Source organism: Vespa mandarinia, chromosome 3, assembly GCF_050613455.1.
Source record: "Vespa mandarinia isolate Hongniang chromosome 3, ASM5061345v1, whole genome shotgun sequence".
Classification (NCBI taxonomy): domain Eukaryota; kingdom Metazoa; phylum Arthropoda; class Insecta; order Hymenoptera; family Vespidae; genus Vespa; species Vespa mandarinia.
This window is the reverse complement of record NC_140812.1, coordinates 8,804,642-8,827,500: the sequence shown is the minus strand read 5'-3', so window position 1 is coordinate 8,827,500 and position 22,859 is coordinate 8,804,642. Positions and strand designations below refer to the sequence as shown.

The 22,859-nt window shown below is 25.0% G+C and overlaps 5 protein-coding genes across 12 annotated transcripts in view; 1 reads left to right on the top strand and 4 right to left on the bottom strand.

The window, feature by feature from the left end:
• Positions 1-4,543, bottom strand: part of Gas8 (Growth arrest specific protein 8) — a 5,076-nt gene extending 533 nt beyond the window's left edge. Inside the window, exons 1-8 of the mRNA XM_035880320.2 lie at positions 3,265-4,543; positions 2,906-3,123; positions 2,394-2,655; positions 1,724-1,984; positions 1,388-1,555; positions 1,194-1,280; positions 888-1,097; positions 1-421 (exon numbers count right to left, since the gene is read on the bottom strand). The exon at positions 1-421 is cut by the window's left edge and continues 533 nt beyond it. Coding sequence (XP_035736213.1) covers positions 233-421; positions 888-1,097; positions 1,194-1,280; positions 1,388-1,555; positions 1,724-1,984; positions 2,394-2,655; positions 2,906-3,123; positions 3,265-3,267 — 1,398 coding nt within the window. The 5' untranslated portion in view covers positions 3,268-4,543 and the 3' untranslated portion in view covers positions 1-232. The remainder of the gene's footprint in view (positions 422-887; positions 1,098-1,193; positions 1,281-1,387; positions 1,556-1,723; positions 1,985-2,393; positions 2,656-2,905; positions 3,124-3,264) is intronic.
• A 1,645-nt stretch (positions 4,544-6,188) lies between these two features.
• fbl (pantothenate kinase 3 fbl) lies at positions 6,189-10,796 on the bottom strand. Of its 6 annotated transcripts, none has more exons than XM_085655910.1 (10): positions 9,483-9,864; positions 8,533-8,698; positions 7,883-8,061; positions 7,618-7,791; positions 7,350-7,535; positions 7,192-7,268; positions 6,920-7,096; positions 6,686-6,821; positions 6,487-6,600; positions 6,189-6,351 (listed from the first exon to the last, which is right to left on the bottom strand). In XM_085655910.1, exons 2-10 carry the CDS (start codon positions 8,639-8,641, stop codon positions 6,298-6,300), a joined length of 1,206 nt encoding a protein of 401 aa, XP_085512036.1. In that variant the 5' UTR covers positions 8,642-8,698; positions 9,483-9,864; the 3' UTR covers positions 6,189-6,297. The 6 variants fall into 6 exon arrangements, with proteins under 6 accessions (XP_085512036.1, XP_035736217.1, XP_035736218.1 ...); XM_035880324.2 differs by lacking the exon at positions 9,483-9,864 and adding an exon at positions 10,359-10,795 and having other exon boundaries at positions 6,192-6,351; positions 8,518-8,698; XM_035880325.2 differs by having other exon boundaries at positions 6,192-6,351; positions 8,518-8,698; positions 9,483-9,862.
• A 543-nt stretch (positions 10,797-11,339) lies between these two features.
• Positions 11,340-12,392, bottom strand: rtp (MORN repeat-containing protein retinophilin). The gene is made up of 4 exons (XM_035880117.2): positions 12,255-12,392; positions 11,881-12,064; positions 11,668-11,777; positions 11,340-11,551 (listed from the first exon to the last, which is right to left on the bottom strand). Exons 1-4 carry the CDS (start codon positions 12,262-12,264, stop codon positions 11,403-11,405), a joined length of 453 nt encoding a protein of 150 aa, XP_035736010.2. The 5' UTR covers positions 12,265-12,392; the 3' UTR covers positions 11,340-11,402.
• On the bottom strand, positions 11,925-16,883 carry Mms19 (MMS19 nucleotide excision repair protein). 3 transcript variants are annotated; one of them, XM_035880317.2, is made up of 10 exons: positions 16,648-16,883; positions 16,033-16,271; positions 15,600-15,932; positions 14,924-15,518; positions 14,533-14,814; positions 13,699-14,417; positions 13,344-13,601; positions 13,108-13,272; positions 12,846-13,050; positions 11,925-12,064 (listed from the first exon to the last, which is right to left on the bottom strand). In XM_035880317.2, exons 1-9 carry the CDS (start codon positions 16,829-16,831, stop codon positions 12,850-12,852), a joined length of 2,976 nt encoding a protein of 991 aa, XP_035736210.2. In that variant the 5' UTR covers positions 16,832-16,883; the 3' UTR covers positions 11,925-12,064; positions 12,846-12,849. The 3 variants fall into 3 exon arrangements, with proteins under 3 accessions (XP_035736210.2, XP_035736209.2, XP_035736211.2); XM_035880316.2 differs by lacking the exon at positions 11,925-12,064 and having other exon boundaries at positions 12,535-13,050; XM_035880318.2 differs by lacking the exons at positions 11,925-12,064; positions 16,648-16,883 and adding an exon at positions 16,413-16,553 and having other exon boundaries at positions 12,535-13,050.
• LOC118447850 (ubiquitin domain-containing protein 1) lies at positions 16,677-22,738 on the top strand. Its single transcript, XM_035880332.2, has 5 exons — positions 16,677-16,791; positions 17,072-17,274; positions 17,682-18,041; positions 18,124-18,242; positions 18,316-22,738. The coding sequence occupies exons 2-5, from the start codon at positions 17,193-17,195 to the stop codon at positions 18,475-18,477; spliced, it is 723 nt and encodes a 240-aa protein (XP_035736225.1). The 5' UTR covers positions 16,677-16,791; positions 17,072-17,192; the 3' UTR covers positions 18,478-22,738.
• Positions 22,739-22,859: the final 121 nt, after the last annotated feature.

The following is a 22,859-nucleotide window of genomic DNA, read 5'->3' as shown; positions in this document are numbered from 1 at the left end:
ATTTCTCTTATTTCTATTTTTTTTTTCTTTTCTTTTCTTTGCTATATACCATATATATGTATATGTAAATGATGATCAGCAAAAAAGATCTTTACTTACAAACACCTTTATCTAAGTAGAACACGAATGCACATTGCATGTAAGAAAAAAAAAAAAAAAAAATAAGAAATAAACGTGTAGATATATTAAATTCATTAATTAGTTTTATCTATGTATCTTATAGATCCGTCGATTATCCTGACCCTGTCCACGTATTCACCAGTTTTGCTCTTAATGGTTGAAATTCAATCTCAGATTTAGATATTCCATACTCTTGCAATTTACTTTCGTATACTGATAATAAATCGTCGTGCGCTTTACAAGCTTTAGCCAATTCATATTGGAGATCTTGTATCGCTGTATTTTTTCGATTCAACATATCCTTAAATGTCACATTAAACGTTATGTTTATTAGGTTTTAACAATTCTTATGATTATGAATAAATTCATATTGCATAATAAATATCTCATAAAATATTTTATATTATAAAAATTATGCAGAAAAGAAAAAAGAAATGAAAGTAAATTAAAAGAGTAATAGAAAAGAAAAATTATATACATATATATTTATATATATATATATATAATATATAATATATAATATATAATAATATAAAATATATAATATATAATATATAATATATAATAAATATATAAATATATATGTATATATATAATTTATCCTGTTTATTGTTTAATAATTCTACATTATTATATAATATAGAATTTTTTATGCAACATAAAAGAAATAAAAAAGAAATTATAAATTTAATACCTTCAAATTTGTAATTTAATAATTATTATGATTTAAGGCAAAAAATATGGAAAATTGATATATAAATAAATACCTCCAATTTTTTATTTACATTCATGACAGCTGTAGGATCTAAATGAGCAGCAGCCAAGACTTCGCTAATTTGAACTTCGCGTTGCTCTAACAATTCAGATAATTTTTCTAATTTTTTTTCTAATAGTACATTTTTTAAGCCAGTCTTTTGTTGCAATTCCAATATGGCTGATACGAATCTAGAATGAAGATCGTCTCTTTCCGATTGACACTAAAAAAAATTATTCTCTTTTTTTCTTTTGGATCCGTGTAATATCATAAAAATATTTATATGGATTTTATTAAAATTTCTTAAATGATATTATACTTTCTCAAATCGTAATTCCAAAACTTCATTCTCCCATTTTAAATTGTCATAATCCTTGATAGTCAACGACAGTTTTTTTTTTGTATGCTAAAATAATAATAACAATAATAATAATAATAAGTTAGTATATTAATCATTAATATGCAATTTCTCTAGTAAGAAATGTTAAATAATAATTGCAAATATATACTTACGGATAAACATTGCTTATCTTTTTCATAATTAACAAGTTGTCGTGTATAATCGGCTACTTTTTCTCTCAAACTCTTTAATTCCGTAGAAAATTGTTTATTTTCCACTGTTAACTCGCGTACCTGTTTCTTCATTCTATCTTCGTTATTCTTCATTAGTTCCATTTGTTCCTACATAAAAAGAAAAAAAAAAAGAAGAAAAAGAAAGAAACAAATGAAATTTTTAAACGAATTTTAAACAAAAAAGAAAAGAAAAAAATTCCAAATTCGAATGTGAAATCATACGAGTCTACATTTTTTCTTTTTTTTTTTTTTTTTCAATGATACATACATATATACCTTCATACTTTGAATAAGTGACAAGTTATTTAAAGTAATATCATTGTAATAAGTTTTCATCTCTGTAAATGCAGTTTCATGATTTTTAATCAAAGTGGAAATTTGTAAATTTTTTCTCTCCTCTATTTCGGTAATTTCCATTTGATGTTTCAAGGTCAATGATTCGTATTGATTCGTTAATTTTTGCTCGTACTTTTGTTCCAATTCTATTGCTTCCGATTCGAATTTTTTCATGATGTTACTTATTTCTTCGGCATGATGCTGTTAAAAAATAAAAATCATTTACAATTTTATATTATAATCCAAATAAAAATTAATTCAATAAAATTATTAATATTATATCAATAATATTATTTCCAAATGCTTTAATAATATTAAGCATTAATTATTGTTACATAAAATTGTACAAAAAGATATATCTAATTTTTTAAATAAATTCTCCAAAAAAAAGAAAAAAAGAAAAAAAAAGGAAAAAGAAGAAAAAAGAAGAAGAAAACTCTATTAAATTTTAAAATTTAATAGAGTTTTTTTCTAATAAAAATATTAAAATTAATTCAATACATTATTACATATAAAATATATAATAAGAGTTTACAAAAAATTCAAAATATTATTATTTGCATGATAGATGCAAATTGAAAAGGTCATGTAATAATGATTATTATCTTACAAGTTTCAATTCATGCATTTCATTCAAACGAGCCACTTCCTGTTCCCTTTGTGCTTTCTTTAATTCCTTTTTATCCCTAATGAGCTCGTTCTCTTGAGATACATGATCATCTTGCGCCATTTTAAGAGCAACCAAATGGTCTGCCTTTGTTTCAGACAAATTAGTCTGGTGTTCATACATCAAGTGCTTTACTTTTTGTTTGTACAATTTCATTTCCGCATCGTGCTTTTCCTGAAGTTCTTCCTTCTCTCGTTCTTTATTCCTAAACAAAACAAAACAAAACAAAAATATATATATATATATATGTATACTACTCTTAACATAAATAACACGCTACACTTTAAATATATACTGAATAAATCACGATGAAATATAGAGTATTAAAAAAAAAAAAAAAATATTTTTTTTTAAATACTACATCAGAATTTTTATTAAAATCGAATACCCTATATATTAAAAAAAAAATCGATATTATAAAAATATTTTATAACATTTTAATAAATAATAATTACCTAACAATGGCACGTGATTCGTCCAATTGATGTCTCGATATTTCCCAAAAAGTACGTAATTTATCTCTTTCTAATTGAAAGAAATTTCTTTCCTCCCTTTCACGTTCCATCTCTTCTAATATCTTATGAGCATATATCTCAAGTTGTTCTCTATTCATTTTTGATGTATCCACTCCATCGACGGTGTCCATTGTCTTACCCTTTGCCTTTTTAGGCCCCTATAAAAAAATATTTCACATAAAATAAAACAATTTTACTCCACTAAAAAAAAAAAAAAAAAAAAAAAAAGAAAAAAATAAATAAAAAGAAATTATTTAATTATATATAAGAGAACTATTGCATATAATAAAGTAACTCACCATTTTTGTTCGTTCGAAACTTCACTGTAAAAAATACCTTTTTAAACACACTTAAAATAGTTTCTTGATTATAATCGATAAATCATTTACAATATATCCCAATAATTAGATATAGTTCGTAATGAAATAAATGAGGTAAAGTATTGCGTATAAAAAAATTAATGAGTTTCTTTTTTTTTTTCTTTTTATTTTTTATTTTGCAAGAAAAAGAATTAAAAAGTAATGTGAGACACTGAACTATCACGTTAATGACTTCGGTCTCGTGGTACAGAAATGTTTGGCAATTTAGTTACCAAGCAACAGAATCTATATGACATACTTGTATACTTCAACAAAATTTAAAACATAGAAATGAATATGCCATATACATAGTTCTTTTGCCATTTCAAAGTTTCAAATTAAAAATGAGGCAAAAAGGAATAAAAAGAAAAAAAGAAAGAAAGAGAAAGAACAAGAAATTATCAAGCGTTACGGAAAATATTAAAAACCATTTATTATTTATACGATTATATTTCTTCAATGACAAATATACTGAAATGATAAATGTGCCGAATATTTAATGGATTATTTCGCATTTTAATTAATAATTTTAATTTCAATTAAAATCATATTAATATATTCACATTTTTCATTTGGTATTATACATAATACCGAAATCATCTTATTAGCAATTATAATTCATACAGATATTATTAAAATCTACAACTTAATTCACTATTACTTCTGCTAAATTTTCAGCAAATACGAAGTATCACAGAATTACTAATAGTAAATTAATATGTAGATAATTAAAAAAAAAATTGTGACAGGAATGATCGAAAGAAAATTTTATAAAATAATTTCAATACACCTCGTTTGTCGTATTACTAAATCTCGAAGTGCGTTTTTATTATATACTAAAAATATATACGTTTTTAAATCTTACAAATATTTATTGCCAACATATATATATATATATGTATATGTATATGTATATGTATATATATATATATATAAAAGTGTATTTCCTGGTTTATACACATATAATAAAAAAATGTATTCGATTGAATTTTTTAAATAATGTTAATTTCTTTAATACTAAAATGCATATAAAATCACACATTGTAAATAATAAAATAGTTAAGTAAAAACCCAGCCTTGTTTCAAATAGTATACTACCAACTTCCTAAAAATCTGCAGTAATATAATGATTAATAATTATGCATTTACAATCTAAGCACATTGCCTTTTTATTTTCTGTGCTCTATTTTATATATATATATATATATAAAAATTTATATATATATATATATATATATATATATATATAAATTTATATATATATATATATATATATATATATATACATATATATAATAAACATATATATAAACATACATTATGAACATTAAGTGAATATTAAGTAGATTCTTGTCTGCCAATTGGCAAAGCCAATTCTAAACATTTTTGTCTTTTTAAGAACTATTGTACAATTATTAGGAAATATGACTGATCAAATTGGTAATCGATGTATTGCAGTGCAAAAAAAATTATTCATAGCAATGAACATCATTTATTTATCATTAACATTATTCTAAGCAAATCCTTTTTAACAGGTCAAGTATTTATATCAAATAAAAGTTTTTAGAACCGACGATAAGAATCTACAAGTATTTTTTTTTCTTTCTTTTTTTCTTTTTTTGTTTTTTATTTTACATATCATTCCAACTTTGTATTAAAAAACCTTAAGAAATATTTTATATTAATAGATAAGCTGCCAACTAGTCTAAAATGTTTGTCATTTATTTTTTTTTTTTATTTTTTTTTTTATTTTTTTTTTTTTTTTATTTTTTTATTTTTTTACTGGTATTGTTTTATGATATCCTAATATACAGCGAAATATTTTTTTTTCTTTTTTTTTTTTTGTACATACTGGAATTTATGCTAGATTATTCATTATACAAATATTTGTTTACAAAGAAACATAAACAATAATATATGCAAACTAACATACCAATAAAATGTATATATGGTTATTATAAAACATGCACGTATAATAAACATATAGACGCAAACCTTGTAATAAAATATTATTAAAACTCATCGATACCTTACGCAATTAAATTGTGTATATATGTGATATAGATATATTAAGAGGAAAAAAAAAAAGAAAATAAAACTATATCAATTAAATTATGAGGTAGACCTATCCTATACAACGTATAAAGAATCAGGCGATTCATATGCATTTGGGTTTGGTCCATTATTACTTATATAAATTATATGATGTTTGTGCCCAGAATAGGAGTATATGCGATAATCACGTAACCCAATCTTAACACGAATATTCTGACATTTGAAAACTTATATAATAAATAGTAATAAATAATAAATAACGTGTATTTCGTAAAAGTGCCTGCGAAGATACATTGTAAAACATATAGAAGCATTAAATCATTATGCTTTTATTACAATTGATATTACGTGATTAATGCGTAAATTCCTAGAAAACGAATCAAATATAAGAACAGATTCATACATACATACATACATACATATATACATACATACATACATACATACATACATACATACATACATACATACATACATACATACATACATACATACATACATACATACATACATACATACATACATACATACATACATACATACATACATACATACATACATACATACATACATACATACATACATACATACATACATACATACATACATACATACATACATACATACATACATACATACATACATACATACATACATACATACATACATACATACATACATACATACATACATACATACATACATACATACATACATACATACATACATACATACATACATACATACATACATACATACATACATACATACATACATACATACATACATACATACATACATACATACATACATACATACATATATACATATATATATTGAAAAATTAATAACGCTTTATATGAGTTTTTTTTAAAGTAGATTTTCCCAGCTGGAATGCTATGTTTAAAATAAACTTACTCAGTTTATTTCTCCTTTAAATTGCAATAAACATCCCACTGCTCCAAAATAACCCTAGAAAGAAAAGATGATTTTATTAGATGGAAAAGAAAACAAATATTTTTCTTTCATATTATCTATTATTTATCAAATATATATATATATATATATATATATATATATATATATATATATATATATATATATTACCTCATGCTCTAAAAACAGAGCTTTCATTGTTCCTTTAGACCAATAATCCATAGCATAGGCCAATAATTTCATAGAAATAGGATTGACCCTGAGGAAGTTACCAACAAATACCACCTAAAAAGAAATGTTTAGTTTCTCTAGTAGATATCGAAATTAATTAATATGTTTCTTATAAAGATTATTTAATATGGTTTATTACCCTTTCTATCTTTTCATTAACAGCACACATACGTGCTATGGAACCAATATTATTGGTGATAGTGACAAGGGTCGCACGTGCAAGGTCTTCCTTCGTAACAGCATTACGACGTTCTTTAAAATTCATTTGCCCAAAACTAAACGAATTGAACGAATAAATTATAAATGAATAGAAAAGTAAGATCAAAGAAAAAAGTATGTAAATAATAAATTTATATTATCAAATCTTATTTACCTGCTGGCAACAAGATCTCCAGGAAGACCAAATGGCTCGTAATCACCCCCATAGATATCTTTTACTAATTTATCTACTTTAGTGTTGTCACCACTTGTTGCTAATTCAATTGCTTCTTCGAAAGTGTTACAACCAGTGAGTAAACAACATAACCCTAAGAATGTTCCACCGCCTAAACTATGAAATTTATTTATGTGTTACAAATGACACATCATCAAAATCATTTCATATAATAATATATTAACATTAAAATCATTGTATAAATTACTTACCTTGTTCCAGATATCCTCTTATAATTTTCTGGTCCATAAACTGCTAATATACTGACACCTGAACCTATATTTACTAGCTGTCATAAGAAATTTCAAATAATTAATTACAATATTCTATATATTTTTTTTGCTTTGTTTAAATAATATTAATATCATACCAAGAATGGATAAGGTTCAGAAAAATCATATGGTATTTTTTGACATCTGCTATCATCTGTTGGATAAGACCAATAATAGCATTCATGTGGATTAGTTATTTCTACATAAAGTATGCCTCGTATTAAGCTGTCCAATTCATCAAATTTTGCCAAACTCATATTTACTTCCTGTAAATTGGATTGACCCTATATAGTTACACATAATTAAACAAATTCATCATATATGATCAATTAACGTTAATCTATTGTTGATAAAATTTACAAATACTTTTTTGAAATTTTCTTCAAATTTGTAGGCTCCGCCTCCAGTTGCACAAACAGTGGTTACAAGATTCGCCATACCTTTAGATTTTGCTAATGCTAGAAAATTTCCCATTTCGCTGGTAGGAAATCTAATAAAGTGTAAAGTACCACGCCTGCCTCTAACATAAACATTATCCATCTATAAAATGAAATAAAATAGAATAGAAATAATCTATTTATAGAAATATCTATTTATTCCTATGAAAATATAAATATGATCAATTTCATACCTGTAAATGCGTATCTCTATGACCTGTTTTTCCATAGGCTGAATTTTTTGTGAGATAACGCCGAATATTTTTAAGAGTTTCGAGTTCTGCGTCAGCTTCATCTCTCGTTATATCTTTAGGTTCAAAATATACTAATTTGCACAATGTACCACCTATATCCATACCAAACCACGGCATCGCTATAAAAAATAATTGTATATAATAAGCTCAAATATACTAATATAATATATATGATATATATATATATATATATATATATATATACACATATATATATATCTGAAATACTTTCATAAAAAAATAATTACTATAAAAAACCATCTAATATTTTATAAATAAAAGTATATTATATACTTCTGAAATTTTAAAATGGTTTATTATAATTACTTCTATAAGTTTTTTACAATATTGGAAAGTTAAATTGAATAAAGGCATTAAGCATGAAGCTATATAATAAATAAATCAAAAGTTATAACAAATGCAAAACAAAATACAAGCAATATATATATATATATAAAACACAAGTACAATAGTAAAAATATATGTAAATCACATATAGCATAAATCACAAAATTTAATATAAATACTGTGAAAATAAAAATAAAAATAAAATTGGCTAAACCAAGCACACATACAGTTTACGGACTCACACGGTGGTGAATTATTCTTTGAGTCGTTTTCCGCCACTTCTGCCCCAGAATAACCATTTGATGCCATGATTTTATTGTTCAAATTTTTCTTAAAGCTCTGTGGACTCATTATTAAATTCTAAATTTTTTAATGTAAATAACTGTAGTACCACGAACAACTTCTTTGCTATAAAAACAGAATAATTTCATAAAAATAATTTATATAAACATTTTAATAAGATCTAACATTAAACCGACTAAAACTAATATTCGATAGGGACTAACCGATTAATATTTTTTTTTTTTTTTAAATAAAATTTGATGATTTATCACATTTATAGACAAATATTAAACGTTACGTATTCCATTAAAATATAAAAAAAAAAAATATATATAATAATTCTTCTAGAATGATAAACTAGTTTCTTAGTTATGTTGTCACTCAATACGTCTGATTCATAATGACTTGTAGTCGAGTATAGCTAACTTTATAACTGGAACTAACTTCGTAAGGCAATTTATCTTTATGTATAAGAGGCAAAGGTTACACTTTATTATGCATACCATATATAGGAAACGTGAATAAATATTAATATAAGTAAGGCTACGACAATGATAATATATTTGAAAATATAATATTTCTTTTATTTTTATTTATAAATCATTCGAAAAAAAAAAAAAAAAAAAAAGAAAACCTAAAAAACCTTTTATTTCTTTTATTTTACTATGATCTATTACGACTATACCAATCTGCATAAGTGTTTATGTGTACGTGTACGATGTATACGTGTACGAAGCTTCTCGATTAATGGGGAGAAAAAAAAAAAAAAAAAAGGAAAAAAAAAAAGACAATTTTTCTCTACGCAAGAGATTCGTGCCTTTATAAAATCACGAAATTATATATCACGTTCAAAAAAAGCACGTTGAAAAGCAGATCTTACGAGAAAATAAATGAAGAAAGTAATATTTACCAACACAACAACAACAACACAACGACAAACAGCAGATATAAACTTATTTTTCTTCTGTCATCACATAACAACAACGTTCTCTACGTTGTGAAAACAGTAAGGAATGCTTCGATATGAAATGCCACCACAATGATTCCTTTTGTTTTATTTTATCTTGTTTTCTATTTTTGTTTTTGTTCCTTTTCTTTTTTTTTTTTCCTTGCTTTTAAATATTCACCAATACCATAAAACTATTCTATAAAACTATTTCTACAATTGCAACAATACCTAGGCTGAATAAATTATTCGCATTTCGCAAGCTCAAATACGATAAAAGTAATATTAGAAATAACGGTTACGGAATCGACTTAGCAGAACGAATGATATTCTGACGAAAGACCTCATCGTCATCAATTTTGAAAGAGCGATCAAAAATCATACGATCGTTTAACAAGAAACATGACCTAAACTTTTTAAAAACGAATCATGTGATACCAATGAGATTACCTTTTTTTCCTTTACTTCTTTTCTTTTTCTTTAATATTTTTTTTCTTTTCTTTCTTTTTTTCATGCTATTAATATAAAACGAGAGAAAAATTCATTTAATATGATAACCTATCAAGCGAGAGCAACAGAGAGAGATAGAGAGAGAAAGAAAGAGAGAGAAAGAGAGAGAGAAAGAGAAAATTGAACAAGAATAACCGATGTATATATACTGTCAAAATGTCGGACAGTGACTAAAGCAAAATTGTTTATATCTGGAATTTAATTGAAGAAAACGTAATAGAAGAAAAAAAAAAAAAAAAGAAAAAAAAAAGAACAAAAATAACGATTGTCCTAACGTTCATATTAAAAACGACGACTCTAAGCGATAAAATGAATTTTTTAAGGGCTTACCTAAGGGCGTCATTTTTTTTTGTGCGAAAGAATTCAAATATAAGATCGTCCGAATCATTAGTAATATTCAAACATATTATCACTGCTTAGGATAAATGATATATCGTTCTAGTCGTCGGTTATCTTTCTACGTTTTGCGGTAATCTGACCAAATCTTCAATCAGGGACTTATATTTTTTTTTTATTGACACAGAATCACGTATACGTGAACGTTGATCCATAGTATTTCCTTTTCTGTTTACATCTCCGTCATGTCGATTTCATTATAAATACAAAATCATATATTTTATATCGATTTTTTCTTCATCGCACGAAATTATGAAATTCGAATGATTGATAAGAATTCACATATACTTTCTTAAATATTTACAGATAATTACAATTAATTATAATAGATATTATTAATACAACTGCAATGCTAGAATTTGTCAAGTAAGTGCACAACTCCTAGCGCCATCTTCTTTCTTTCTTTCTTTCTCTTTCTCATTCTTTGATTCACATTCTTGCTATCTCTCTCTCTTTCTCTCTCTCTTTCTCTCTCTCTTTTTCTCTCTCTCTCTTTCTCTCTCATGGTATACTGATCGATTAAGATGGTAATATACATATATACTCACATATCATTTAATAAGGGTTAATTCAAATTATTAGAACAAAATTCTCAACTTGTTTTTAATCTTTAGGCTTATTTTTTTATAACATTATATACAATTATTCTTTTATATATATATAATTTATACATTGTTTCTATTTATCATTTGATTCTAAGCTTTTTCTCTTTATTTTTATAATTCAATGATAGTTGCATTAAAAGAAAAAGCATACATATTTTCAACTTCCTAGATTCAAGAATAAATAAATATATATATATATATGCATATATATATATTTAAAAATATTAGATAATGTATATCACTTTGAAAGTATATACATATATTAGAAATTATAGAAATACATAAGATTTAGTTTTTAATAGTTTATTTTTTATATTCTTTCATACACATGATACAATATACTACATTATGGAACAATACTATGGAACAATACTTAAGAGCATTGTACGCGAGCCATCATAGAAATTTTCTGTGCTTTTTGTACTATGTCTGGACAACGACGGCGACGTACAAGTCTACAATCTTGGAAAAATCCTTCGTTTCTTGGAAAACCATGTGAACCATCGGAATAAGTCACCAAACCTGTATTATAATGCTATATAGTAAATATTACATTTAATGTAGAGAATAAATATTTCGTTGTAAAGATTATTAAAATATTAAATCTTTATAAATTTTCTTGTAAAAGTATTACAAACCTAAGCCCCATACTCTTCCACCGCGAAATTCTCCTTCAAACTTCATTCCATCAGCTCTCCAAAATACTCCATGTCCGTGAAACCAACCCTGCATAAATTCACCTTCGTATCTAAATATATTAACGAATAATATTATTTTACATGTTATAAAACTATTGAAAAAATAAATGATTTAATAGTTTGATGGATAAAATGATACGTAATGTTACATACTTTGCTCCATCGGGAAATATAATAATGCCTAAACCAGAACAAAGGCCATTTTGAAAGGCACCATCGTATCGTGTACCATCAGGAAGAAGTAAAGAACCAGCACCATGTTTCAATCCTCTATTATTCCAATCTCCAATATATTTTGTCCCATCATCATATTTGTATGCACCTGTCTTAGCCACACCTATAAACAGATTTGACAGCAATGAATTTTTCAATGATTTAAATTAGTTTTCTTTTTTTTACTCATAAACATCTTTTTTTACATATGAATAATTATTCCAAGATTTTACAATATATTTAACTTGTTTTTTTATTTTATATATACAACAAAAAACATATATAGATAAAAGTTCTTGTTCTTAAGATCTTACCATCACCCATGCTTTCAACAAACTAATTTTATTAGTGGGAACTTTCAGGTTTAAATTCAATTACTGAAATTAATTCTTTATTTGATTATGAGCGTTATGTACAGTACAAGTCTTCCATATTATATAAGTAATGCTGCTTTCTTAAAAAATTTCATAAATGAATGTTCATATAAATATTAAAGTTATATTTTAATCAAATGTTAGTAAATATAACTGTACTACACATCGTATCAAATAAATATGGTATCCAAAGTAAACGCATATAACCAAAATATATACTATTATTATATGCGTAACAATCTATCAAATGGATTATAAAATTTGTGTACAATTTTAAGAATGTAAATATTTGTACATATTATGCATATATCTATTAGTTATTTTTGTTTTTTAATTTTAGATATGTATACTACATTTTATTTATTATTTGTAACAAGATATTCAGTGATCGAGATGAATTACATGATTTTCAACCAGTAAATAAATTTAAGAATATAAAAAATTTAAAACAAGTTAACAAATTTTATTACACTATATAAATTTATACTTGAAAATTATGATCAATTAATTCAACTGGTGTAAATTATTTACTAGTTCATTGATCTTTGATTCCACCGGGCGCACAAACTAAAAACCAACGTGTTCTGGCTTTTACAGCAGCTTTCCTTACTAAACGTTTTTTATCGTCAAGAACCGTCTTAAGCTTTTCTAAGACATTTGGTTTATATACATTAATCAATACAGCAGAATAATTCGTGTAACTTGTTAAACAGTCTAGAGCTGTAATTCTGATATCCTGAAAAACATAATTATTATATAATCAATATAAATAATAATTAGTATAAATAATTACCATTAATTTATATGTTGATAATTCCAAAAGTTTTGGAATAAAACATTGCATTTTATCAGCAAAAATTTCATTTTTTGTATCCAACAAAAGTTTTAATACTATTAAGGCAGAGAGAACCAATTGTCCATTGTCCAAAGATAGAGACTCAATTAGAAGAAAAACTAACTGTCATTAAAAATAAATATTATTATTATTGAAGGAATAACAATAGTAATAAATAAACAATATAAACTTACTTCTGATAAATGCATGTATAATAATTCAGTAGGCATTTCTTCTATTAAATAAGTTAAAGCAATTAAAAAATTTTGCCTTGAATTATTTAAAAAACTATTATTTTGCTGTAATAAATGCTGAAATACTCTTTGTTTATAAAAAATTTTTATATTACAAAAATTTTCAGATGTTAAAGTACTATCCATTTTACACGTTAAACTTTTATATTCTTGAGCTACATATTCACCTACTTCATTATGTTTGAGCATTTCTGTAAGCTATAAAAATATAATATTGTTATAATTATTAATTTTCTTAATACAATGATATTTTGTATATAGATAATTTTTATCAATATTAAAAATCTATACATACAATATTGAGACAATCTTGAGAGTTATAACTTCCTTTTGTAACTGCTGCTTTTGTTAACCAAATATATAAAATAACAGTTTTCTTTTTTGTATCTACATTAGAAGTTGATTCCAAATTTTTCTTTATTTTTTCTTGAAGATATATCAAACTATTTTTAAAATGTTCTGCGTTATTCATTTTGTTTAGTACCACAGAAAGTAGTTGGCAAGACATTGTTCTAGTAATAGAATTAGAACTATTGACAGCTAAGTTATATAAACTTTCTAATAGACTATCATCAAGTATTAATTTAACTTCTTGTCTTAAAGAAATAAGTAAACTGATTATCACAGTTACGACATTTTCGCAAGTGTTATGTGTTATAATAGCAATATATTTATCTGTAATCATTTGTTGATCCTCTATAGAAAGACCTCTTACAATGCATTGACAAATGCTTGATATAAGGGATAATTTATCAGTAGAAGTATTTGTTGTAAACGAAATTAATTTATCAATGATGTTACATTCATTATACAAAAAATATTGAACATCAGAAGTACTGTTTCTAATTGAAACGAGTTTATGGATACACTTTAATGCAGCAAGACTTATCTCTGAATTAGGAGAATTTCCTATACCAAGAACTTTTGGTAATATTTCATTGGCTAATTCAGGAATTTTTGCAATTATAGATAATGCTTGTAATCTACGAATTTTAACTTTTACATCTATATCGTCTGAAACATAATAAAATATATTTTAATATTTGAAATTAACATGGATTATTATAAAAGATAAAAAAAAATGTTGAGAGTTAAATAAAAAAACATTAAATCCATTAACTACTTTTACCTTTATCAATTTGAAGTTTTTCCTGAACCAGCAATAATACTTCGTTCGAATATAAATTAGCAAATGCTGCCAAGCATGCTTGACAAATGTTTCTCATTTCCTCGCAACCAGTATCAATTTCATTACATATAATATCATATAATAAAATTCTATGAGTCTCTTTTAAATAAGCCCTTTGTATTGTCAAACCAATAAGTATTTTAATTCTTAGCTCTGTAGATTGTTTTGATAATTCCTCAAAATACAGCTGTGGAATGTCTGTCCAAGTTAATTCTGGAACATCTACATTAGATGTATTAAAATATTTTTTTCTGACATTATAAATCCATATCTATACTCATTTAGATATCTTAATCTTAAATAAATCAATTTACATTAATTAAATACATACTTTTGATAGAGAAATCTAAATCAGAAGCGATTTTCATAAAATTATTTAAAGCGTCCATTATGATGACTTTATCCATTAATAAATTTTTAGTAGAATATTGACCAAGACAAATTGGCACTATAACACGTAATACGTATATACAAGTTTGCTTGTTCACCATTGCCACAGACTCCAATAAATTTTCTGCCGGTCTGAATAAACTAAGTTGTACATCACATAAAGACATTTTAATATCTGTTAATATTTTTTCAATAAATGTTTCATGAACTTTTTCATCGGCAGATATAACTTCAATTAATACAGCCAATGTCTTAAGGGTAGCATTTTTTATTTCTGAATCTCCACCAGACATAACTTCTTTCCTTATAATAGGCCAAAGTTCTGAAAGATATGGCTCCAATCCATTTACACCAAATACATAGGCTCCTTTCCTTAACAAATGCAATGAATCCAATTTTGCAACTTTAAGATTGGAAGATAATTTGTCCGATATAAGTGGTATACAAAATTCTACAAATTCGGGAATTGCATAGAGACAAGGTGCTAATGATTCAGCCAAATCTTCACGTGTTATACCAATCACATCTGATCCAACCTGAAAATATAATTGTGTTATATATCCATATATAAATACTTTTTTTAATATCATACAATTATAATTGAATATTATAATTACAGGATTAAAATCTATTGGAAAGTAACATGATATAACTTCAAACATTTCTTCTGCTAAATGTCCTAATGGAAATTCTTTTATAAAATTTGGAAGTATATTAAACAATAACATAAGATTTCTAGGGTCACGTTCGCCATCGATAGAGGATATAACTCCGTAAACAAAATCAGGTCCCATTTTTTTCAAATCATTTAATCTACTTTGTAGTAGTGTTGCAAAAATTAAATAAATGTTACGACGATCTTGTAAAAGTTGAGATTGACACTGAACATGTTCAAACATTTTTGTGAATAAACAAACTGGTGCATCCTGAGGTAGATGAATCATTTGAACCTAAAAAAAAAAAAAAAAAAAAAAAAAGAAAAAGAATATGAAATATATACGATATAAATGGCAACAGAATAATTTGGAAAATATAAGAATATTTACATACTATTGCCAAAATTCCACGAAGAACTACTGGTATAATACTATGATGATCTTTCAATCTATCACAAAAGAACACTGTGATAAAATGTAATTCAGTTTCATTAAGAAAATCATTGGGTAACTCGGATAATACAGAGGAAAGTGCTGTGACTCCTCCTTCTCGCACACTGACATCCTTATTTGTTACAAAAGAACCTAATTCTTCAACAAATGTGGATAATTTTAATTCTCCTAATTGTACTTCTGAAATATCATTGAAATAAAATATTAATGAATATCTTACAAATAAATCTTAAATATATATATGTATATATATATATATATATATATATATTATATATATACTATTATGTATAATATATATATATACTATTTAATACGAACTTAATTCTTGACATATTGTCAGTTTTAAAAATATTATATTTTTTTTTAATCATTAAATGATCATTTATTATTAACACGAATAAAAAATTAGATTTATTATTATTTTATTCTTTATGACAAAGAAGTTCGTGTGAGGTTGGAAATTTTTTAAAAATGTATTTTATATAAATATTAAGGCTCTCTACAGCACATTGATGTAAATCGAATAATTATGATAATTAACTATAATACGCACCTAAGGCTATGTCTTTACATACTGAAACCAATGCAACGTTATCATTAAAATTAACCGATAACCTTTCTGCAAGAGTGGAACTTGCTGGAGTAGCCATCTCCAAACATGCCTTTAGACTAAATGATCTAACAACGGAATTATTGTGTGAGTTAACCTCAAAGAATTTATCGGATCCATTCTCCATTTAATTTTAAAGCAAATTTTTTTACTCGAAGTATACATATATATATATATATATATATATATATATACACATATATATGTATATATATAGGTTTATATACACATGTATAATATATGACTCAATTATCGATCATCGCGAAAAGACACAAATGTGCATAGAATAAATCTATCATTTCTAAAAAAAAAAAAATTAAATATGATCTACACAGTGAAATTCAAACATTTAATATTTCTATTTTAGGTTAGATTATAGCGCCCCTCGTGGCTGCGGGATTATACTATATAAAACTAAAATGGATGAAAATGGCATGTGAGGTGTTGTTAAATTTCAGTGAAATGTTTAGTTTCTTCAGCCGCCTAGGATGGGAGGCTGCATAGGCATAACAAGGGCAAGAAATGCCTCAGTCGATGATACATCGGGAAATTCAACGAGAACTAATTCAGGTAAAAATTTAACCAAAATCGGTCATCTATAAATTACGCCTAACTTTAACTAACCTTGAAGTAGTTTTTCTTTTACCTTCGTATCTGCTCTGTAATACGTCTTATATGTATACACCTGACATAATTTATTCGAAATGAATTTATCATTCGTAGTTATATTCTCCTTATTATACTTGGTAATGTGAAATATTATATCTTTAGAAATGATATGTATTCTTATAAAATTATTTATGTTTTATTTCAACATTTGCATCAGAAATAACATTAGCCTGTAAAAATTGTAAAATAGTAAATAATTTTTATTTTTCATAATTAAACAAATAATATGTGAATATATATTAAATTGAAAGTAATATCTTTAAAATATCTACATGTAATATTTTTTATATGTTACATTATTTATATAGGAAATTCAAGAAAAAATCACCCACTTTGCCATGAGGTAATCAGATGGAAGTCAGATGTACCTTTAACTGAAGGTCAACTAAGAAGTAAAAGAGATGAGTTTTGGGATACAGCTCCTGCATTTGATGGAAGAAAAGAAATATGGGATGCATTGAGAGCTGGCGCGACAGCAGCTGAAGCACAAGATTATCAATTGGCACAGGCCATATTAGATGGAGCTAATATTTCTGTGCCAAATGGTTTCTTAACAGAATGTTATGATGAATTAGGTACACGATATCAAGTCCCTATTTATTGTTTATCATATCCTATCAATATTGTAAAAGAAGATAGTGGCAGAGATTCACCAGCAGATTGTTCAGGTAAATAATTATATAATAAAATAATCGTTTCATGTAAAAGAATGGTTTCATGTAATTGCTTTTATTAATGTTATCTATTTAGAACCAGTTGATGGAGGAACCGAGCAAACTTTAAAATTACGACTATCTACAACTTTAGGGGATGTAAAATTACCTGTATACAGCAAGGATACTATTGGTATAGCCAAAAAGAAATTACAAGTATGTATTATTATATTATTAATCTCTATAATGACATATTATGATTTAACAATATTTGGATTTATATAATTAGAGTCAAGAAGGCCTAGAACCATCACGACAACGGTGGTTTTTTGGTGGAAAATTATTAGGTGATAAGATGCATATAGAAGAAGCAAAAGTGCAGCCAGGTTATGTAATTCAAGTAATTGTAAATCCAGAAAAAACAGATGATAGTCCAGCTAAAACCAGTTGAATTTACATATGCATATGAAGTGATCAAACACACCACTAAACCAATAATCAATATTAAGCACATTCTTGCACATATTAAAACAAATATTTTGCACTTTTTATTGCATTCATTAAATATAACGTGTTAACTGAAATTGGTTTTACATAATAACATCAATTTGAGTTGTGAGTATTTATCAAGTATGCTAATACTTGAATAAATTATTTGGTTTTTACATTATATAAAGTATAGTCATTATACTTTATTGTATTTACAATTTGATATATATATTATAATGTCTAGCAAAGTAAAGAGAATTGTATGTGTATGAGAATGTGCTTATTTTACTCAATGTTATCTATTTACATGTACAGTAAAAATCGACTGAGGTATATCTTCAACATCAATATACGAATACAAAATTAATATTATGCAAAGTTTTACAATTAAACTAATTACAATTAAAATTTCTATCTAATTGACATTGAAATGATTATCATCATATATATTGTTACCAATGATAGTACTGGTGCTGTAAAAATATAAAAATATTTATGTAAGAAACTATAAATATCTTGTTGAAGCCTATTACGTAATTAACAATCAGACAAATAAAATCTATCATTCATATTGGAAATTACAGCGATATTGTTAATAGTTTATCAGAACAAAGTAAGAGTAACTTGATGGACAATAACAGAGAATGATTGCAAGGCCATACATAAATACAAATAATTTTCTTCTGATGTCCTCATATAGTAACTAACTTTTTGTTTTTATTTAAATTACTCTTTTTCTTTTTTTTTTTTTACATCTATAGTTAAATGAATGTAGCATATTCTCATAAATTTTATGAATATATTATTAAGTACATTTAATTTTCCAAAGATTTTACAGCACCATATATTTCATTAAATCTATAAATCTAAATATTTTACAGCAATGTAAAGAATTATGAAAATCATAACTTTGCATACTTTGGAAAACATATAATTTGATATGGCCTAAAAATGGCCTAAAATCTATGATTCCTTCCTGTAAGTACTACTAAGATAATAAGATAAGGTCTTTAAAAATAATTTATAACCAGAAGAAGAAAATAAGACTATATCATGTAGAGATGACATGTGGAACTGAAGTTTCATCTTTAGCGCAGATTTATTTATAATGTTTGTCATTTGTATCATGTTCTTTCATGATTTCATCTATATGTTGTTGTAATATGCACTTGTGGATAAGGGGTTGAAATAAAATTGCAAACGCGTTGCTAGTCATATCTTTGGCATCACTTAATTAAAAGTTTTGTTCCATATGTCATACAACAAATTACAAATTACCTAAATTGTAATAATATTGCAAATATGGCATAATATGTGAATTAATTTTTTAACTTTACTAACATAACTATGATACATAGCTTATTTCATACATTCTAATTATCAATATTGGGTTGCAGTGTGACAATGTGTGTGCGAGAATATGTATGTTATTTAGGGATGTGCGAGTACTGCCTAACATCTAGTCGTGGCAAGTTCATATTAAAATTATTAACAAAAAAGAGTGAAAGTTGATTATGTTAATAAAAGTAAAGTACTCAACCATCTCATTAATAAAAAGAAAATTTAAATACATGTAATTTCATTGGTCATAATCAATTAATGATTTAATTAAAAAATTAACTATTAATGTAAAAGTGCGCACATGTATATAGCTCACATTATATACAAAAGATTAAGAGCTATATTTAAAATATTAAAAAAGAAAAAAAAAGAAATCAGATCATTTAGATTACATATATTAATGTAAAAATTTTATATATATAGATTAATCTACATAATGATTAATTAAGCCCCATTGTCTAGAATACCAAATTCTTGGAGTATTCGCACATTCCTCATGTATTTATAATATACAGGATGGTTAAAAAAACATGAAGTATCGCAAGCTATTTTTTATAGAACAGTAAAGAAGGTAATTGAGTACTATGATCTGTTATTGTTAACATAAATAATTGAAATTTTATTGTGTTTTTTAGGCACTTATAAAGTTCTTAAATACAAAATTCAATTTATTAACTTTATATCAATACAATTGATGGAAATTTTATTTATCTATTATGATATTATGATCTGTCTTGCAAACAAGAAAGTAACAAATCTTCATATGCAGAAGCTTTGTTTTAAAAATAATATGTGTGGTTACTACGAGAAATATTTCAAACTCAAAACAGTATAATAATAGAAGATAAGTGCAATAATGAACTGAGAAAGAAGAATGTTTTACTTTTCAATGCAGATCATTATTTTTTATTTGTTCCAAATGAAAAATACAACAAGAATTTTACAAATAAAAACAAAAATAACAGAAAGATCATAAGATGAAAAAATCTTTCAAATTAAAACTAGCAAGTTTTTATCATTTAATATAGCTGTTGCTTACTGAGCCTCTAGAGAAATAATATGTGTATAAAATGCAAAGAAATGTTGGTTGTGCACTGACTCTTTCTATTAATGGAGATATTTGAATAATGACTTGTAAACATGTATTTATATTATTTATAAAAATATCTTATACAAAATAATGATCAAATTAAATTTTCAAAAAAGTGATTCATCATTTTCATACAATTATTAAAATTTCTTCACGAATATGCTAAGTTTCACAGAGTTTCACTTTTTTAGAAAATACAAACTTATTTTAAATTCACTATCATATAATAAACATTGAATTTCATAATATTTTACTAATTCAATGAAAGCAGCTTGTAATGTTTTCCATAAATTATATTTTTCATATTCATAAAAATTTCATATCGAATTATCAACATTCAAGCTAAATATTGAAATAAGATATTTAATCTTATGCCTAATTTATTTATACATCAATTATTATTATTTTACAAGTTGCAATTGTATTATATTTATTAAAATGATATTTTACTGGATATAAAAATGTATAAAACCTATTTCATATGTAAAATGAAATATTACATATTTGAACAATCATGCATTTCTTTAGCACAAAACTAATACAGCAAAATGTTGAACAGTACTTTTGCTTCAATAAATGAGTGTAAAGTGTGTTAAATATCAGTGTTAGCTTTAAACGCAATTCGCACTGTTTAGTATATATGATTATGCTTTAATATATACTATAACATTATTCATTTTTTACATGTGAATATAGCAGTGCGTTTAAATTTTTCTTTTATTTTTTTTTCTTTTTTTTCTGGTAAAGGGATAAGTTTTAAAATGTTTCTTACATTTTTGAGTTATAGTATAAACGCAAGCAAAGGTAATGTTGCATTTACTTTGTAAAACACTTTACTATGAAATACTTGTTATCAGCAACTAATTGTTGCAAAAAGTTCTCCGTGATAATAAATTTTATCAGACTGATATTATTATTGGTATGCCAAAATTGGGTTATCTATAATGTATTGACAGAGACTGCATTTCGATTGCTCAATTGGTATCGAGTTATTATAATTTATTTAAAAATTACAAAAAGAATAAAATATTGAAAACATATGAGAACACCATTTGTAATAACAATAACAGTGCTGAATGTATTTGACTAAGACCTATTAATAACTTAATCTTGTAATTTCTTAAACACGTTTGGCATAACATTTTTAATATAGGTTTTATCTTTTTTCAATATTATTTGCAAATAATATTAATGTGCTGTTTATTAATACTCATGATTATGTAATGTTGAGCAAAATGCGATGAACTATAAAAGTAACATTTCAAGAATGTAATATGTAAATAAACATCTTTACAATGATAAAAGTGCAATTCCAAATGCCTAATAGAGCAGTTGCTTAATATTAACATTGCTACGCTGGACCAATGCGTGTGATGTCTTTAAAGATCAAAGAATGACTGATTGAAGACAATGTAGGATAACTGCCAATAACATATTAAATATTTGTTGCTAATCAGATCTTATAAAATACAGAAAAAATTTTTGGAATTTGCAAAGAAAACATTGTGATTAGATAGTAGTTATGAGTTAAGCAACGTTTACACATTTTTTAAACTAATCAAATGAATAATGTTACTTATTAAGAGTATGAGTAGAGTTATGTCCATACTGACTTATTTTTAATCAATAAAAAAAGTGAATGTAATATGATTATTACATGATTCGCCAATATTATTCTTATCTAAGAATAGATATTTATTATTTTTTTTCTCATATTGTAAAACCAAAAACAAGTACAACAGTGAAAAATATAAATTATTCAGACTGTTACTTGATTATTGGTATGATATTTAACAAATTCACATAAATTAATTTCTATACATATTAATTATAATATAATGCATTGTCAAATAAAGCATAATGTTGTGAAAATTCTCTAGTGCAACGATTTTGCTTCCTTATTTCAAAAATAA

Bases quoted from the DNA above. Each gene is read 5' to 3' on its own strand.
- Mms19 (XM_035880317.2), bottom strand. From the start codon at position 16,831: ATGGAGAATGGATCCGATAAATTCTTTGAGGTTAACTCACACAATAAT. The intron at 14,418-14,532 runs GTAAAAGTAGTT...ATTATGTTTCAG, and splicing joins AAAACTTCAAATTGATAAAG to ACGATATAGATGTAAAAGTT. The intron at 13,051-13,107 runs GTAATTATTTAT...TATGTTTTTCAG, and splicing joins TATCAACATATAAATTAATG to GATATCAGAATTACAGCTCT.
- LOC118447850 (XM_035880332.2), top strand. From the start codon at position 17,193: ATGGGAGGCTGCATAGGCATAACAAGGGCAAGAAATGCCTCAGTCGAT. The intron at 18,042-18,123 runs GTAAATAATTAT...TTATCTATTTAG, and splicing joins TTCACCAGCAGATTGTTCAG to AACCAGTTGATGGAGGAACC. The intron at 18,243-18,315 runs GTATGTATTATT...TTATATAATTAG, and splicing joins TAGCCAAAAAGAAATTACAA to AGTCAAGAAGGCCTAGAACC.
- rtp (XM_035880117.2), bottom strand. The intron at 11,778-11,880 runs GTATGTAACATT...TAATATATTTAG, and splicing joins ATATTTCCCGATGGAGCAAA to ATACGAAGGTGAATTTATGC. The intron at 11,552-11,667 runs GTTTGTAATACT...ATTATAATACAG, and splicing joins TGGAAGAGTATGGGGCTTAG to GTTTGGTGACTTATTCCGAT.
- fbl (XM_035880324.2), bottom strand. From the start codon at position 8,641: ATGAGTCCACAGAGCTTTAAGAAAAATTTGAACAATAAAATCATGGCA. The intron at 7,792-7,882 runs GTATGAAATTGA...TTCATTTTATAG, and splicing joins ATAGAGATACGCATTTACAG to ATGGATAATGTTTATGTTAG. The intron at 7,536-7,617 runs GTATTTGTAAAT...GTAACTATATAG, and splicing joins TTGAAGAAAATTTCAAAAAA to GGTCAATCCAATTTACAGGA.